Consider the following 19,215-nt stretch of genomic DNA (forward strand, 5'->3'; position numbering starts at 1 on the left):
ATATTAAGACACTCGTCTTCGTCCCAGAGTTATAAAATAAAAACTAATTTGGGATTATTAATAGCTCTGTTAGTTTAATATTGTCATTAATTTTATTATTTTTTTCTGGAATTGAAAAGATTATTGTCTATAAAAGTTAAATTGAAGTAAACTGTTCATTGCTAATTAAGCTATTAATTCTAAATAAACACAGCATGCAGTTATGTCTAATATTGACTACTGAACGTGCTCTAATAGGCGGTTGTTGATGTTGTACTTTTTATAAACGATAATCGACTCAAAAATTATATTATATGACTATTCAAAAGTGCTTATATTAAGTTCATTTGTATAAAGATTATTTTTATTTCTGATGATATTCCCACTTACCTACTCTATGATAAAAGACGATGATAAAGTCAGACTCAGCTTATTATGACGAGGAATTATCGTAAAAAATAATTAATCTATTAAGCTTTTACCAACAAGGTCAGTCCACAATACTAAAAAAATAAACTTATATGCTTCATCATGTTCGATGTAATAAACAGTATAAATTCTATTATATATCTATCCATAGTTACATGACAATCGATCGATTAACTAATACAAAAAACTGAACTAAAGTAAATGTAGCTTACATTGCATCACAATCCAAAATATTTGAAAGACGTTTATCCTATTTGACATAAACCTAATTACGGGTATAATTTTCCAAACGTTAGCCCGTGACTTCCTATGTCACTTTCACAGTCCAGTAGCTGCACAAAGGCTTCGGACGTGTAACATGATGAAGTGTCACTGTATGATAAATGATACCACCTCGAGCGTCAAATGAGAAATCTAATTTCTCGCTCCCGTTAGTTCGGTATATCGTGCTGCCGGCTACACGAGATTCAATCTAAGGATTACATGTTACGAGATTTATGTGTATCGAGATTTATAAACGGACAAATACCACTACTGATATGTAAACAATGTTGTCAGTGTTGCGTGCCGACTTTAGTTAAATAATATTTGTTATGGAAAATAATGAAATAGAGCGACCTCTTTATACATATTTTTAATAGGGTAAAGATATATATATATACATATACAGTCCAATTACCTACCTATATCAAATTTTAATTTATCCGTTCAGAGAACTTCTTTGAGAATTGTGTTTTTTATTTTAATTCTTTCTTGTAGAGATTTCTGAAATACGACTTTGTCTTACAACAGATTTGCTTTATTTTTTATTACAAATTTATATTTCTAGGCATAAATACTTGTATGAGTATGTTTAGTCATTTTGTTTGGAAAGTAAGCCATAGATTTTCCATATTTAAAGAAAAATTTAACATTGTTTTCGAACAAATACCTGCATGGTACTTAGTATAGAATTTAATATCGCTTGAGATGTGATTTATTGATAGCCGGTTGTGGGCAAGACTCATGTTTATATTTGTATGTTAACATTATAACACCGAAACCCGAGTACCGATGTATTCATAACATCCGCCGACGGCAGCGATGTTATAATGCATCGTAAACTATTGTTCAGGAATGCTATTATAATAAAGAAGTCTTATTGGTACATTAGACCCTGTACTAGGCACTGTATTCTAGGATATCACAATAAAAGTCATATCCGAAATACCATTTGGCACGAACAACCACAATTGTTTGACTTTACTTTGGTTTTAAACTCTTCAGTTTCAGTACCTACTTACATTTTATAGTGCTTTCCAATTTGATTAAATTTTACTATATGACAAAAATAGTTCTAATTCTTATAGTTGGATATTGACGGTGATGTTAATGCCTATTTGTGATCAGATTATATCTTCCAAGCAGGACGTATACATTTTACGTAATTTTACGTAAACATTTTATTGATATAAAAAATATATGTAGGTAAGTTATAATTATCTCTCAATGCAAAATGTTATATAGCTATGTAAAATAAAATCAATTTGCATCCTACTACAAAGCTTCAAAATGCAAATTGGTTTAATAGTAGATATTACCCGTATATGTATTCTACTGGTCGTGTAGAGTAGAGGTAAATTGAAAATAGAATAGGCTCATACCATATTAACTATATATCTACTAATGATTAATAAAAAAATATTTACTTTTACATCCTATAACATTTTTCTACCTCTATTTTTTTATGAACCTGTAAGTAGTATCATAAAAAATTAGAGATGTTTATACCATACTACCCATAATACCACATCTGCACAAATAACCATATTTTTCTAAAACATTTGTGTAGACCACATAATAGAAACATACAAAGATAGCCTGTTGGAATTCATCCTTTTACTTCCCACTTTATCATTAAATTAATTCAGTCCACTTGTGACACGTATATTCCACCCACCACAGCACCATCAAAACGGCGAGACAAAGCCATAAACTGTGTCAAATTAAAAAAGCCTTTGAACTCGCCGTAAACATAATCGTAATACGAAAATAAAAAGGATCATTTCGAATGGGAGACATGTGTCCACATGTTGGTTAGAGCAACCGTGGATAATCTGATATACCGTGGGCGACTTCGTTCCTTTTAATTATTGCCTTGAAAGCGAAAGTTGTTATATTTATACAACCAAAACAGTTAGAGCACTTGATACTCAATAAAATAAATTAAAAGTACCATTTCCCCTATAGCAGGGGTCCAACAATAACAGTCTACTAAAGAGAGACTATACTTAAGACGCCTTTCAGTAGTTATGCGAAAATAAGTCAGTAGTTACACAGTGTGATATGAATAATTTTAGTTTCACGCATTTACAGATTTTGTTAAGGAATAGTAAAAACTTAAATCTTAATCGTATCGTAAATAAGACATATTGTAGAATACACAGTAATGATAATTTAAGCTAATCTATTGCGCTAGTGAGCCGTCAATTTCTTTGCTATTCCAATATATAGATAGTAATATGTTGACATATAAAAAAAGGAAACGTAAATTTCCATTGTATTAAAAATTTCACTTGTTTTTTTTATTAAGTAATGGTTAAAAAAATAAAAACTAATTAATTGGACACCGTCTTACTTACGAAGTCAGTTGAAAATGTATCTATCGATATTAGAATTTACGTGTTATCGATGTCGTTAAGATTTCGAGGTGTTTACACTTGAGCGCCCGTTCGTCGCCGCAGCAGATAATATCGATGCAATGCACACTTGAGAAGCTCCCACGGCCCCGACAGCGGAGTGTACCCCGGTGTCAATATTCTGAATTACCTACATATTCCCTATAGCATTCAATATTCGACATAGCAAAGTATTTAGATATAGACTTGGGCATAAATATACTTAGATTAATAGGTACTTGCGTAAGTACTGTAAGTGATGTACTATCACTATATAATATAAAAAATATATAAAATCAAAAAAGTTAATTAAAGTATTTTAAAAAAATAGTTATAAATAGCTAACTCAAGTGAGCAATTTAAAGGCCCGCCAATTTGACGTACTTGGTGTATTATATAGGTAGGTATGTATGTATAAGAAAAACAAATGCAGGGTTTTTTATTTCATTGGATCGGTATGGAATCATGCCCTCGCCTGTGCCGACAGTATACGCTGACGGGACTAGTGTATAATTTCTCATGATGGGGTACATCAAGAGAAATTAAAAACGAGGGAGGAATTTATCACGATAGTTTCTAGTGGGAATCGCATGTTCAACCTGACATGGTACATCGTTAGCGTATTTGTCTGACCTATATATATAATTGCATCGAATCTATCGAATCATCCTCCACTGTTATTCAACAAATACCAATGCCGTTCTAATCATTCATAATTTTAGTTGGTCAATTTGCACAATTGACAGTTGGATTGACAGATATGTCAAAAAATCTGCAGGAAATGACATTAGGCACAGACTGTTACCTAATTTTATTTTTATGTGTTAACTTTTATTCATTATAATTATTATATTTAATGTTTATTGTAAAACAATAATGAATTACCTATGGAGACGCGTTATAACTCCTGTTTTTGTTTGCCGTAGAGCAAAGTTACAAATTATAACAAATCAATCTTTACACCAATTAAATAAAAATATAAACATAACCTCAAATCCGTTAAACAATAATGTATACAATTTAATTGTTCGATATAAGTCTAAAAAGGTATTTATGCATGCTTTTAGTAATACAAAATATATATTAATAGCTATAAAGTCTGACTAGTAAGCTAAGCAAAACTAGTACAAAATAACCAGATATTACACACTGATAGATATTACTACTTATTTTTTGTTATTTACATTCTATAATAACAAATTCATATTTAAGCAACTATTAGCAATATAATATCAAGCACAATAGTTGTACACCGATTATGGTGCTGTTTCATTCGTTTGAAACTGATGTTATCAAGGTGGTTTGTTACAATTTATAAGAAGTTTTGTTTTAGGGATACTTTATTTTTATTATAATTATATAAGTTTTTGTCTAAATTTACGCAGGCTCAGCTATTACATACAGGTGTTTAATAATATTATCTCCAGGAATAGATATATTTAATAAACATGAGTTTGTTAGTGATCTAGTTAATTCCTTGGTAATATTTTTTGCAATATTATCTTATTACAGCAAAGTCAACACGATTCAGATGATGAAGATGATGATTATAATGATGATTCATCACTTAAGAAAGATTCAAAAGTCGTAAAATTCTCTACCACATCTCTCCGAACAGATGCTATACTTAAAAGTGCTTTAGGAGTTGCAAGAAAGTAAGTCAAAACTAATTTATATGTTTTACAAGCTCTGTGTATTCTAATTCTGGTTATTTCTGTGCACTTAACTTACTCTTAAATTATAATTATTTCTTACTCTGGAATTACAAAGGTAATGTAAATATATTAAAATTTCAGTAAAATAGAACAAGTATTCTATGAAAGCAAAATTAGGATAAATGGCAAGAAGATACTCAAGAAAAGTGCTTCTGTAAGTATAACAATTCAGTATTAACACGTGAAAGTTATAGCTTAAATGTTATTCTGATGTATAAGCTGTATTTACAGTAATCTGTAAAGGGTTATCAAAATCCATTCAGAAGTTTTTGCGTGAAAGAGTAACAAACATCCATACATACAAACTTTCGCATTTATATATATATAGAATTTATCTTAATAGGTTATAAAGTAATTTTAAACCTTAGGCAGTACCCTCATATCCTAAATATAATTCATTATTACATTGTAATTATAGTTGATAAACCATATACTTACTAAAGATAAAAATCATGTTTCTTCACAGGTCAGAATAGGTGATGAAATTGATGTTATAAAAATGGTTAGTCCAAACAACCCTGACCATTTATATGTATCCCGTGTAGAAATACTCAATGTAGCAGCTAAAGAGGAGAGTATTGTTATTACTGCCAGGAGGTTCAAAAATTTACTTATTGAAAACTATGAACTGGATCCATACAAAGCTAGTTCTTCTACAGACACAGACTCTTAAAATATTTAGTTAAATTAGTAATGAATGTAAATTGTAAATAGCTTTATGTACCTACAATATTAAATAAAAAATATAAATGTTTCATTTATTTATTTTAATAATAATATATATCACTTTAAATACATGATTAACCATTGACACCTAAATGTCTAAATCAACATCACAATCAGAACTCTCAAACATAGATATTTGTGAATTTAAAATCTTCTGTCCTGATGATAAATTTGAGATACTTTCATCAATTTTTTCTACCTTTACCTTAGGTTCAGTGTTCTCTTTATAATATTTGTTAATGTCATGTTTCTCAGTAAACTGAAATTGTTTTAACTTGTTCGAAATACTTGAGGCTTTGTTTATATTAGACTCTGCAGAAGTCTGTTTATCAAACTTATTTAGTTTAGGTAAGTTTTCAGAATCAATGTTTTCTTTTAACCTTGATTTATTATTTATGCTATCATCAACTCTTTCAGACTCGGAATTATTCTCGTTATTTTCGTTTATTTCTATATTGCCATTGTCTTTTTCATACATTAACTTCTTTGATTGATTTTTACACGAAATAATATTATCATCGGTTTCTTCACAATCATTAACTTCAAATTTCAAATCAATTTCCAGATCTTTAAATACATCATTCACACTTGGAACTGCATTCAATAAAATACTTGTATCTTCTTTCTCACTATCCGAAATATTTTCAGATTCACTAAACAGTTTACTACTTTTTATTCTTTTTGATTTATTATTTTTTAAACTGACATTTAATGTTACTTCCTTTCGTTTGCGTTTTTTCTTTTGTACTATTGGTGGCTTTTTTTCAATTTTATTCATTGTTGCATGCTTTTTTAATGTAGCCGCTAATTTTTCATTACAATCCCTATTTTGAAAGTTATTACATTCATTTTCTCTATCATTATTTTCAGAAACTTGTTTTCTATTATCTTTATTAAAATATGAGCTTGTAACGAGAGATGCTGAAATAGGTATTGTTTCATCGGTAACATCATCATATCTAGCAAATAATTGACAATTGCCATTTGTTATATCTTGTTCTAAGGTTTTGTGGTCTACTTGTAGCAAATTTCCATAATATAACAATTCATTTCTCCATATATCTAGTAAGTTAAGCCTAGTAAGGAGCTTCTTTGCTATGCACAGATATTCATAATCCGAATACTTCGGTATTGTTGTATGCAATGCATCTACTGTGTCATTCAAAGTGCAGTCCTGCATAGACAAGTCGACGAGCGATACAGCCGTGATTGCGTCCATAGGCAGTATAGTTGAACGAAACATGAGACGACAATGAGCTTGAGATAATCTGGAAACAATCACATATAAAATATTGATAACATTAATTAGTAATATGCATAAAAGTAATCATTATTCTGATTTTATCTGAGTTAAATGTATTTGTGGTTCATATCCACACTAGAGCACTGACGAGGTTAAGAATAAAAACTAATTAAAAATTAATACCTGACAAGACTATCAAGCATTCTAACAGTTGTACGAGATGGATCCCTGTATTCTGATTTTCGTTGCAGCATGTAATACGACTGAAGTATAATATTAGCTGATTTTGTCATTTCTGCGTATTTTGGCCCCACTAAACTTATATACATCTGAAAATTATAACACGTCAATATTATTAACACAATGTCCCTAAGATTGTTTACTACCGATACAAATTGACAACTAAGGTTGCCAGTTCAGCCAATAGGGCCGACAAATTATTTTTTTTCGGACTCTAATGCTGTTGGCCGCAGCTGGCCTTTACAGCTTCACCGGACGAGTGCAGATGGCACACCAAACCCGCGGAAGGACTTATGGAGCGGCTGGAAGCCAACTCCCGCCTGACGAATAAACAAATTAATCTCGAGTTGGCTCAATTTATACGTTTGCGTCAATTGAGTAAACCCGTTACTATTGTATTGCCACAAATTAAATGAAAATTGGGTTGGGAGTTTAACACAGTTTATCTTTAAGAGAAAACACGATATTAATCCGAAAGATCCGGCGAGGAATCGTTTATTGCAGTGGTTTTAAAATAGCTATCCTGAGGGAATAACAATAATAATAACTAGTACTCGTAATAAATATAAATTAATGTCATTTGATACACGATTATATGTAGGTACCTACATATAACTATTTGTAATAAGATCGAATGAGTTTACAGGTCATATCGAAAAAGTTATTCGCGGCAAATAATCGGAACAAAACAAAGCCATATAAATAAGGTTATAAAGTAAACGATTTTGTATGCATTACATTACCTATAAACATAATAAATTAAACAATATGTTTTAAAGAAATTGTTAATACCTGCAACTTTTCTATATTCCATCGTTTTTTATCTAGCGCACTAGAACCACCAAATAATATATATGACGACACCAACTTGTCCCATGATTTGTTTTTAGAATCCAATAATATAAATATTAAATCGAACCTAAAAGAAAAAGACAATTAGTACATTTTACAATTATTCGTTTGTCTTGGTTTAACCAATAAACTCCCTTAAAATAATGATACCTAAAATACATAATTCTCCTTACCTACTTAGTAGAGGAGTTCCTAAAGACACGTTGGCACTGAGTGGTTGGTCAGTTTGATAATGGCCTTTTGGATTGCAAGCAGCTATGACAGCGCATCGCGTATTCAGCTTACACACTATACCAGCCTGAAAAAGAAACAAAGCAACTACATGTATATTCCGGAATTACATGTCTACGTAATGATATTATTATAAGTTAGCATTTGACATTAAGACTCAAACTTATTACAAAAATTATACATAGGTACTTGAGATCTTTTATGTACAACATGTTACAAAAGGAAAAATATGGATAACTTTATCTTATGTTTGCAGCTACTGCATCGATATCAAACATTTTACAATTTTTTTTATTTATGATAATTCAAAAATTGATATGTTCAAATTACTAAGTAGGTATTTTAGTTTCAAATTGATATCTGATTTTTACATGCGCTGGATTAATCTCAATAGAAATGTTTTCAACACGTAGGGTGTTGAAAACATTTCTATTGAGATTAATTTTGTTATACTATTTATTTATTATGTATTATACCGTTTATACTATCTTACCTTCGCGATTGATATAGTCTGTTGTTCCATGGCCTCGTGTATAGCGGTACGATCATGTTCCCGAAGCTGAGATATCTCGTCAATACAGCAAACGCCGCCGTCAGACAACACCAATGCACCAGCTTCCAACTGCCACTCGCCATCTTCCTAATATTAGAGTAACAAAACAGTCAATCTAGTATTCTGTCACCCTACTATCATTAGTGGCGGTAGGGATATTGTGGTGCTACCCTTGTAAACGGTATACGCTGGCAGGACACTAGTGGAGGATGTCATAATGAGAATAAAGCTAGGTCAGTTAATTCATCGTAGCGAATCACGACATTTCCAGCGAGAACCGCGTGAAGTTCGTCCCGATATGGTATATTGTTAGGATTTTTTTTAAAGGATGATAATGGAATGTTGCACCCGCTTGCGCTAACGATTTACACTGGCGGGGCTCCAGTGGAGGATGATAGGATGAACATGAAGTCAGATCAGTTAGCCCAATGTGACAAATTCACCGGGAATTTATCACGATGGTTTCCAGGAAGAACCACTTCGAGGTCGATCTGATATAGTACATTGCTAGCAATGGGATCACTATCCCACATTACTAACAATTAGATCTTTGATAATGGGGGTTCCATTACTAAAAATCCCTTCCCCCACTCCAGAATAACAATAAAGTGATCTCGTTAGTGTAGTTAATGGATCAACTGCTGAGATTGCTCTGTAGTTACCCAGCTACTTTTAGTCCAAGATAATCGACCGTGACACTTCCCCGGCGCCTAAGAAATCGCTAGTTGCCCTGACTACTTCTACTCCAGGTCAACTACAGAGTTATCTCCTTAGTGCAGTGGTCAGTTGGTCTTTGCACTAAATAGGTGTTGGGTCTAATCACAATCGGTCTAATTTAGGTAATCCTTATCCTTACTAATATTATAAATGCGAAAGTAACTCTGTCTGTCTGTCTGTCTGTCTCGCTTTGACGCCAAAACTACTGAACCGATTTAAATGGAATTTAGTACGCAGATAGTCTAGACGCCGAGGAAGGACATAGGCTACTTTTTAATGCGTAAAAAGGGTTGTAAAGGGTTCAAAATGGAAATACAAGGTTATCTTTATGCGGTTGAATACTTATTCGTCATCTTTTCATTTCACTAGCTAACAACCAATCAACACTTCGTGTGGTTTTGCGCCATTCGCCATCTTTTCATTTCACTAGCTAACAACCAATCAAAACATCGCGTGCGTATGCGCCAATAAGGTATCCATCACAGAGAACAAAACCACAGATAACATAATGTAAAACGAAAGATCTTGCCGGAAACATGACGTTGACGTTTAGCGAAAATATTGTTTTTTGATACTTTTTTATGATAAAATCGTATATCGTGTGTATGTGTTATTTCTTTAAACTTGAAATTGGCCGATTGCGAGACAAATTTGGCCATTTTTTTTATTAATTTGTTTTACGGCTCTGGATAGAAGTCCTGTTTAGCCCAACTTAAAGTTTTACAATATAAATTACAAAAATTAAAGTCAATGTCCAATGTCAAATAATAATAAATGTCAAATGTTGTTTCTCTGTTCTGACGAACTTATTAAAAAAAAACTTAATGGCAATCACAATTTCTTCACATTCTATTATTTACATTTTTTAAAGAATGTTGTGGTGTGGCACTATCCTAAATTAAATTATTTACCCATTTTTGTAGGTTATACAGAAATAATGTGTGGGTGTTTATTTAAAAAGCATTAACACAAAATTAATAAAGTATAGGTATTAATAAATATATGGTTGTTGTATCAAAATAGAATTTTCTTATTTTTCACAAAAAAAAAACTAACTGTCTTTTTTATAAAATAAATGACCTTTTCATTGTGCCATATATTATGGAACTATTTAAATTATTTAGCTGATTGTAAGAAACAAAATGTTGGTTTGTAGATTAATACTGTAAAATTACTATTTGTACGGAATCGATAAAAATATATTTTTGTGCTGCGACAAAAACTAATATTATAAATGCGAAAGTAACTCTGTCTGTCTGTCTCGCTTTCACGCCAAAACTACTGAACCGATTTGAATGAAATTTGGTATACAGATAGTCTAGACCCTGAGAACGGACATAGGCTACTTTTTAATGCGAAAAAAGGGTTGTAAGGGGTTAAAAGGGGGGATGAAAGATTGTATGGAAGAATCGTCATTTTTGAAGCTAGAAGCTTGAAACTTATTTTTGAGGCTGTTGATTAAATATAAATAAAAATGACATTCAATGTTTGTAAAAAATTACCCTTAAGGGGGTAAAAAAATAGGGGATGCAAATTTTTATGTAAATTCGACATTTTTGAAGCTAGAAGCTTGAAACTTATTGTTGAGACTGTTGATTAAATATAAATACATATGACATTCATTGTTTGTAAAAAAATACCCTTAAGGGGGTAAAATAAAATAGGGGATGCAAATTTTTATGTAAATTCGACATTTTTGAAGCTAGAAGCTTGAAACTTATTGTTGAGACTGTTGATTAAATATAAATACATATGACATTCATTGTTTCTAAAAAAATACCCTTAAGGGGGTAAAATAAAATAGGGGATGCAAGTTTTTATGTAAACACGTCATTTTTAAAGCTAGAAGCTTGAAACTTATTGTTGAGACTGTTGATTAAATATAAATAAAAATGACATTCAATGTTTGTAAAAAATTACCCTTAAGGGGGTAAAATAAAATAGGGGATGCAAGTTTTTATGTAAAATCGTCATTTTTGAAGCTAGAAGCTTGAAACTAATTTTTGAGGCTGTGGATTAAATATAAATAAATATGACATTCATTGTTTGTAAAAAAATTACCCTTAAGGGGGTAAAATAAAATAGGGGATGATAGTTATTATGTAAATTCGTAATTTTTGAAACTAGAACGATGAAACTATTTTCATTGGTTCTTTTGGGGTAGATTTTTAAATACCCCACTAATGTTATAACTGTGAAAGTAACTCTGTTTGTCTTTCTGTCAGTCTTACGCTCCAAAACAAAATAAAAATTTAAATGAAATTTGGTACACAGTTAGTTTACACCCGGACAAAGAATATAGGGTACTTTTGAATGTGAAAAAAGGATTGTAAGGGGGTTGCAACGGTACGCTGTATGGAAGAATCGTCATTTTTTAAAACTAGAAGTTTGAGACTAATTTTTAGACATTCAATGTTTGTAAAAATTTTACTCTTAGGGGGAGGGGGGGTAGTAAAATAAAATAGGGAATGAAAGTTATTGTGGAAATTTGCTGTTTGTGTGGTTGTGGAAGCTAGAACGATTAAACTTTTTTCTTTGTCTTTTTAGAGTTAGTTTATTAAATACCCTACTGATATTATACATGTGAAAGTAACTTAGTTTGTCTGTTTGTCTCGCTTACACGCCAAAAATATTGAACCGATTTAAATTGAATTTTGAAACAGACATAGATAGACTAGATCCTGAGAAAGGACATAGGTTACTTTTTAATGTGAAAAAGGGTTGCAAGAGGATTGAAAGGGTAGATCCAAGGTCATATAGATGTATCGTCATGTTTAAAGCTAGAAGCTTGAAATTTATTTTTTAGTCTATTGATTAAATATTTATTTTTATTTTTTATCATTTTTTAAGCTAAAATGATGAAACTTATTTATTTGACTTATATTGTGTTAATTGAGTTAAATATTTTTTCATTATTTACGCGGACGAAGTCGCGGGTACAGCTAGTTATATTATATATTAATTTTGGTATTCTATGTAGTACCCTCCAGACATTCCATATGATGGTAAATGATAATATCATGTTTCATATGACACCCATGATATCACTCATGCGTTGCCATTCTGAAGTACTGACATGTCCTGCCTCTAATACTGTAATTTCACTGGCTTATCACTAGCTCACCCTTTAAAAGAAACACCTAAACAACAAGCTGCTTGGTGGTAGAAATATGTAGGTAAAACTAAGGTATCCATTATTAAAGGCCCATTTTTAACAGTCTACCAGGACTTTTTGTATAAGTAACACAATTATTTACCCTGAGGGCAGCACAGGTGAGACCTGCGCGAGTGCTGCCAGCACCGGATGTGAACACCGACCGTGCCATCAGCTCCGCACTCGTACGAAGCAGCTGTGACTTGCCAGTACCTACAAAAAGTTAACGCAACACATTTATTCTAAAATCTTATGGACTAAATTACTCATATATTTAGCATGTTACAGTGCAAGCGCAAAAATATTTTTTTTTTATTTTGTAAAGTTTAGTTTGTTTATTTTGAAATGGACAGATAAGTAGGTTATTCACTTCTGTTAAAACTCTTCATGTTCTTGCTAATTACCATTTATAAGCATAGTCCAAACCTTAAATATATTCTATTATGTAAATATATAAAATACTAGCTGTACCCGCGACTTCGTCCGCGTAAATAATGAAAAAATATTTAACTCAATTAACACAATATAAGTCAAATAAATAAGTTTCATCATTTTAGCTTAAAAAATGATAAAAAATAAAAATAAATATTTAATCAATAGACTAAAAAATAAATTTCAAGCTTCTAGCTTTAAACATGACGATACATCTATATGACCTTGGATCTACCCTTTCAATCCTCTTGCAACCCTTTTTCACATTAAAAAGTAACCTATGTCCTTTCTCAGGATCTAGTCTATCTATGTCTGTTTCAAATTTCAATTTAAATCGGTTCAATATTTTTGGCGTGTAAGCGAGACAAACAGACAAACTAAGTTACTTTCACATGTATAATATCAGTAGGGTATTTAATAAACTAACTCTAAAAAGACAAAGAAAAAAGTTTAATCGTTCTAGCTTCCACAACCACACAAACAGCAAATTTCCACAATAACTTTCATTCCCTATTTTATTTTACTACCCCCCTCCCCCTAAGAGTAAAAATTTTACAAACATTGAATGTCTAAAAATGAGTCTCAAACTTCTAGTTTTAAAAAATGACGATTCTTCCATACAGCGTACCGTTGCAACCCCCTTACAATCCTTTTTTCACATTCAAAAGTACCCTATATTCTTTGTCCGGGTGTAAACTAACTGTGTACCAAATTTCATTTAAATTTTTATTTTGTTTTGGAGCGTAAGACTGACAGAAAGACAAACAGAGTTACTTTCACAGTTATAACATTAGTGGGGTATTTAAAAATCTACCCCAAAAGAACCAATGAAAATAGTTTCATCGTTCTAGTTTCAAAAATTACGAATTTACATAATAACTATCATCCCCTATTTTATTTTACCCCCTTAAGGGTAATTTTTTTACAAACAATGAATGTCATATTTATTTATATTTAATCCACAGCCTCAAAAATTAGTTTCAAGCTTCTAGCTTCAAAAATGACGATTTTACATAAAAACTTGCATCCCCTATTTTATTTTACCCCCTTAAGGGTAATTTTTTACAAACATTGAATGTCATTTTTATTTATATTTAATCAACAGTCTCAACAATAAGTTTCAAGCTTCTAGCTTTAAAAATGACGTGTTTACATAAAAACTTGCATCCCCTATTTTATTTTACCCCCTTAAGAGTATTTTTTTAGAAACAATGAATGTCATATGTATTTATATTTAATCAACAGTCTCAACAATAAGTTTCAAGCTTCTAGCTTCAAAAATGTCGAATTTACATAAAAATTTGCATCCCCTATTTTATTTTACCCCCTTAAGGGTATTTTTTTACAAACAATGAATGTCATATGTATTTATATTTAATCAACAGTCTCAACAATAAGTTTCAAGCTTCTAGCTTCAAAAATGTCGAATTTACATAAAAATTTGCATCCCCTATTTTATTTTACCCCCTTAAGGGTAATTTTTTACAAACATTGAATGTCATTTTTATTTATATTTAATCAACAGCCTCAAAAATAAGTTTCAAGCTTCTAGCTTCAAAAATGACGATTCTTCCATACAATCTTTCATCCCCCTTTTAACCCCTTACAACCCTTTTTTCGCATTAAAAAGTAGCCTATGTCCGTTCTCAGGGTCTAGACTATCTGTATACCAAATTTCATTCAAATCGGTTCAGTAGTTTTGGCGTGAAAGCGAGACAGACAGACAGAGTTACTTTCGCATTTATAATATTAGTTTTTGTCGCAGCACAAAAATATATTTTTATCGATTCCGTACAAATAGTAATTTTACAGTATTAATCTACAAACCAACATTTTGTTTCTTACAATCAGCTAAATAATTTAAATAGTTCCATAATATATGGCACAATGAAAAGGTCATTTATTTTATAAAAAAGACAGTTAGTTTTTTTTTGTGAAAAATAAGAAAATTCTATTTTGATACAACAACCATATATTTATTAATACCTATACTTTATTAATTTTGTGTTAATGCTTTTTAAATAAACACCCACACATTATTTCTGTATAACCTACAAAAATGGGTAAATAATTTAATTTAGGATAGTGCCACACCACAACATTCTTTAAAAAATGTAAATAATAGAATGTGAAGAAATTGTGATTGCCATTAAGTTTTTTTTTAATAAGTTCGTCAGAACAGAGAAACAACATTTGACATTTATTATTATTTGACATTGGACATTGACTTTAATTTTTGTAATTTATATTGTAAAACTTTAAGTTGGGCTAAACAGGACTTCTATCCAGAGCCGTAAAACAAATTAATAAAAAAAATGGCCAAATTTGTCTCGCAATCGGCCAATTTCAAGTTTAAAGAAATAACACATACACACGATATACGATTTTATCATAAAAAAGTATCAAAAAACAATATTTTCGCTAAACGTCAACGTCATGTTTCCGGCAAGATCTTTCGTTTTACATTATGTTATCTGTGGTTTTGTTCTCTGTGATGGATACCTTATTGGCGCATACGCACGCGATGTTTTGATTGGTTGTTAGCTAGTGAAATGAAAAGATGGCGAATGGCGCAAAACCACACGAAGTGTTGATTGGTTGTTAGCTAGTGAAATGAAAAGATGACGAATAAGTATTCAACCGCATAAAGATAACCTTGTATTTCCATTTTGAACCCTTTACAACCCTTTTTACGCATTAAAAAGTAGCCTATGTCCTTCCTCGGCGTCTAGACTATCTGCGTACTAAATTCCATTTAAATCGGTTCAGTAGTTTTGGCGTCAAAGCGAGACAGACAGACAGACAGACAGACAGACAGACAGAGTTACTTTCGCATTTATAATATTAGTAAGGATTGTAAATTGATGAAAGTTTTATTATATCCTAGCATAATTGGTTGTCAGCACAGTTCTAATTTATTGACGACCTCGGTGGTCTAGCGGTCTAACACACCGCTTTACGTCCGATGGTCGCGGGTTCGATTCCTCGCACGGCACAAACATTTGTATTCATGAGTATGATTGTTTGTGTCGGTCTGGGTGTTTTCTATGTATATTAAGTATGTATTTACGAAAAAAAATATCTATGTATTTGTATCAGTTATCTAGTACCCATAACACAAGCTTTAGCTAGCTTAACTTGGGTCTAGATGGTGCTGTGTGAATTGTCCTGAGATTATTATTATTATTATTTAATTACCTGGATCCCCAACTAATAACAAATGACATTGTCCCCGAACTCTTGTACTGTGTTTCTCATCTTGTGATATTTTCTTCTCTTCTGCACACTCAATAACATGATTTGAGCCAGTGATCACTGTGAGCAGTACTGCAAGTTTAACCAAATGTAGTCCATACACCTGAAATAAAGGCAATACTAAAATTTAATTATGAATACAATAAAACTACAAAGTAGTAACCAGTATGGGATTTAACTCAGAATAGAAGTGAGAACAAAATATCTAAATAAGTTAACATTTGCAGAAACATGTTTTTAAAGACTATAACTGTACTGATTTCCTCTTCTTTTAAAGTGTTTAAAGAAAGTCTAAAATACAATTCAAAACAGTTTAACTTTTATATGTACTTATGTACATCTTAATACCACATATGACATAGGCATCTTTGTTTTATTGACAACCCAAAACCACAATCTTGCATAGCAGTATATAGAGTATTCCTAATATTATATAAGAATAGCGGCCTTAGATGAAAAAATGAATTTTTTTTTATATTCTATATTTTGTAAATAATAAAAAATAGTACCTGTGGACACACTGATGCTAAAATTTGATCGCGACCTTTTAAAGGGCATGCTTCATACTTAGACCAAAACTCATTGAAGCACTCCTTAATATCAGGCGCAGTAGCAACCACCTCAGATCTCCGTGAGTTACATACTTCAATAAAGTTAGCTTGGAGAACCAATTCCACTTCAGCTTTCTTTGTTTGGACTGTTGGTCTCCATCGGCGTCGAACTATACCACTGTAAATAAATCTAACATCATTTCAGCCACAATAATCAATATAATGTAATGTAAAAACTCAACAAAAATAAAATGTGGTATGGTCCATGATTTACTAATTATACATATAAATAATGACTGTGTCAAACTTATAACAGTATATAACATAATGTAAACAACTAATAATTTGTAGAAGAAGAAGAAAGATTCAAAGTGATAAATATGTACAACTTCAAGTAATGGAGCTATGTCTGTGTAGTCTATATGACTTAAACTACATATACATAGCTATTCCACAACTGAAGAGTTCAGTTGTGGAATATCCTATAGATGTGAAATATTTTCAATTGTAATGTAAGTCAGTGTAGCTGTGGATGGCTCAGGGTTATTTTTTATAAATATTTGTAAATATCTATACCAAAGTTAAAACATCTATTATTATAATTTTAAAAATGAATAAAATTTCGTAATTATAAATTTCTTACCATATATTAACATCATCGCCTGGTTTACAACAATCAACAAGGTCATCTTCTAAAACAACCCACATAGAACCAGGAATTGTTCCTACATTAAGCTTATTAACTTGTTCCTAAAATTAAATAAATTACTGTGTAAATAATTGAAGATTTGATAAATTTGTTTATATTACAAATATTGTAATATTGTATAAATACTGTTACTCAACCTGTAGCAATTGACAATTGAAAATTCCATTGTTTTTAATTCCAATTCCACAAGAAAAACTTAACACCACTATATGAAAAAAGTACAATAGTATTTTCAAAACTAAGTAATTAATGGTAAAAGACTTTAAATACAACAAATTCCAACCTGTATTTTAATTTCCTGATAATCCTTACAATGCTCTCTTGACACTAAATGAACTTGTGTAAATGTAGCACATTTGCATCCTGAGTCTGAATTGCCACATTTTAATGGAGATTTTAATATGTATCTATACTCAAACTCAGCTGCCACATTATTTTCAAATTTGCACTTCATGCAAATATATTTCCTTTGATATTCGAGCATTTTAGATTGAGTTACCCTCACCACTGTTCCTGAAAGCACAATAAAGTTCATTAACCATCATGGAAAGATATTAAACAATTAATTCTGTCAGGAAGAAATGAAAACTTGAAGATCATAGTTTAAATGTAGTCAATGGAGACCATAATAAAAATTTTAAGTGTATGCAAATTTAAAAAACCCTTCTAATGTGTTGTTAATAATACACAATTATATCATATGAAGTTTGCGCCACTTTAATTTTAAGGAGACAACTTATACACAATTATGTCAATTGAATAATTATAACACAAAAATATTAGGCCCTTACCAGTCACTTTTAGAAAACATCCCAAGTCCACACTTTTGGGGAAGAATGTCCTGTGTAGCTCGGGACAAACAGGTAACCCAAAAAATCTAGCGTGTACATTTCTTTTTAAAGAACTGTGATTTAATTTAGCGATTATCGTTTTACATTCTTCGCCGTCAAGTACGTTCTGTTGTGCCTTAATTATGTCTTGTCTACAAGCTGATAAACTCTCTATTGGACTGCATAATACCTTATCACCGACATCGGGATAAGTTTCGAAGAGTTTTAGAAAACTAAAATAATATAAGTATATACAAAAATAAAAAAACAGGATTCAAAAGATACGAAACTAAAGTTATCAGTGTACGTACTCGATCTTAATACTATAATAACCTAAGGTATCTTTTTCTGATAAAATATTTACGCAATCATCGAAATGAAACTTATTCAAATAATCAAAAATCATTTCTTTTCGTTTAAATAATATGTAAGCTAAATAATTATATATTCATAATTGTTATAGTTAGAAAATGTATCAAACAAACATAAACAAACAATGGATAAACTTGACTTGACATATCGGCGATTTGACAATTATGACATTGATGTTAGTGGTTTACAGTTTAAAATCCAATTTTCACTATGTCTTTTCAAAATACTCGACGGTTTGGAAATTTCTAATGCTACTAAACTCTTGCATAATCAACAACGTACGTACTAATTATCTACAAGAAAATAAACCATAATATTCAGTTTAGTTAACATATCAGAAGATTTGTAGAATAATCTTGAGGCTTACTATCGTTTTCGGTAATGATATAGGTCATGTAGGTCACCAATGAAGGGTTAAGGTGACAAAACGATAAATGATGAATTTCTTTACTTTGATATACAAAGACGTTGTACGTTTTTTTCTTTTTATTTTTGGACTACTCTAATGTTGTTGGCCGCAGCTGGCCTTTACAGCTTCACCGGACGATCGACGTTGTACGTAGGTGAATT

The 19,215-nt window shown here is 31.1% G+C and overlaps 2 protein-coding genes across 2 annotated transcripts; one reads left to right on the forward strand and one right to left on the reverse strand.

The window, feature by feature from the left end:
* The first annotated feature begins 3,869 nt into the window (after positions 1-3,869).
* Positions 3,870-5,557, forward strand: LOC131852029 (mitochondrial transcription rescue factor 1). The gene is made up of 4 exons (XM_059202605.1): positions 3,870-4,112; positions 4,578-4,720; positions 4,862-4,934; positions 5,247-5,557. The coding sequence occupies exons 1-4, from the start codon at positions 3,942-3,944 to the stop codon at positions 5,451-5,453; spliced, it is 594 nt and encodes a 197-aa protein (XP_059058588.1). The 5' UTR covers positions 3,870-3,941; the 3' UTR covers positions 5,454-5,557.
* On the reverse strand, positions 5,529-18,752 carry LOC131852030 (DNA helicase MCM9-like). Its single transcript, XM_059202606.1, has 12 exons — positions 18,585-18,752; positions 18,235-18,506; positions 17,727-17,956; positions 17,378-17,484; positions 16,693-16,912; positions 16,127-16,286; positions 12,600-12,709; positions 8,566-8,712; positions 8,015-8,139; positions 7,782-7,908; positions 6,933-7,078; positions 5,529-6,774 (listed from the first exon to the last, which is right to left on the reverse strand). The coding sequence occupies exons 1-12, from the start codon at positions 18,677-18,679 to the stop codon at positions 5,595-5,597; spliced, it is 2,919 nt and encodes a 972-aa protein (XP_059058589.1). The 5' UTR covers positions 18,680-18,752; the 3' UTR covers positions 5,529-5,594.
* Between the last annotated feature and the right edge of the window lie 463 nt (positions 18,753-19,215).

The sequence above is a fragment of the Achroia grisella genome, unplaced genomic scaffold (genome assembly GCF_030625045.1).
Source record: "Achroia grisella isolate CSIRO2021 unplaced genomic scaffold, CSIRO_AGI_Agris_v1 utg821, whole genome shotgun sequence".
Taxonomy (NCBI): Eukaryota; Metazoa; Arthropoda; class Insecta; order Lepidoptera; family Pyralidae; genus Achroia; species Achroia grisella.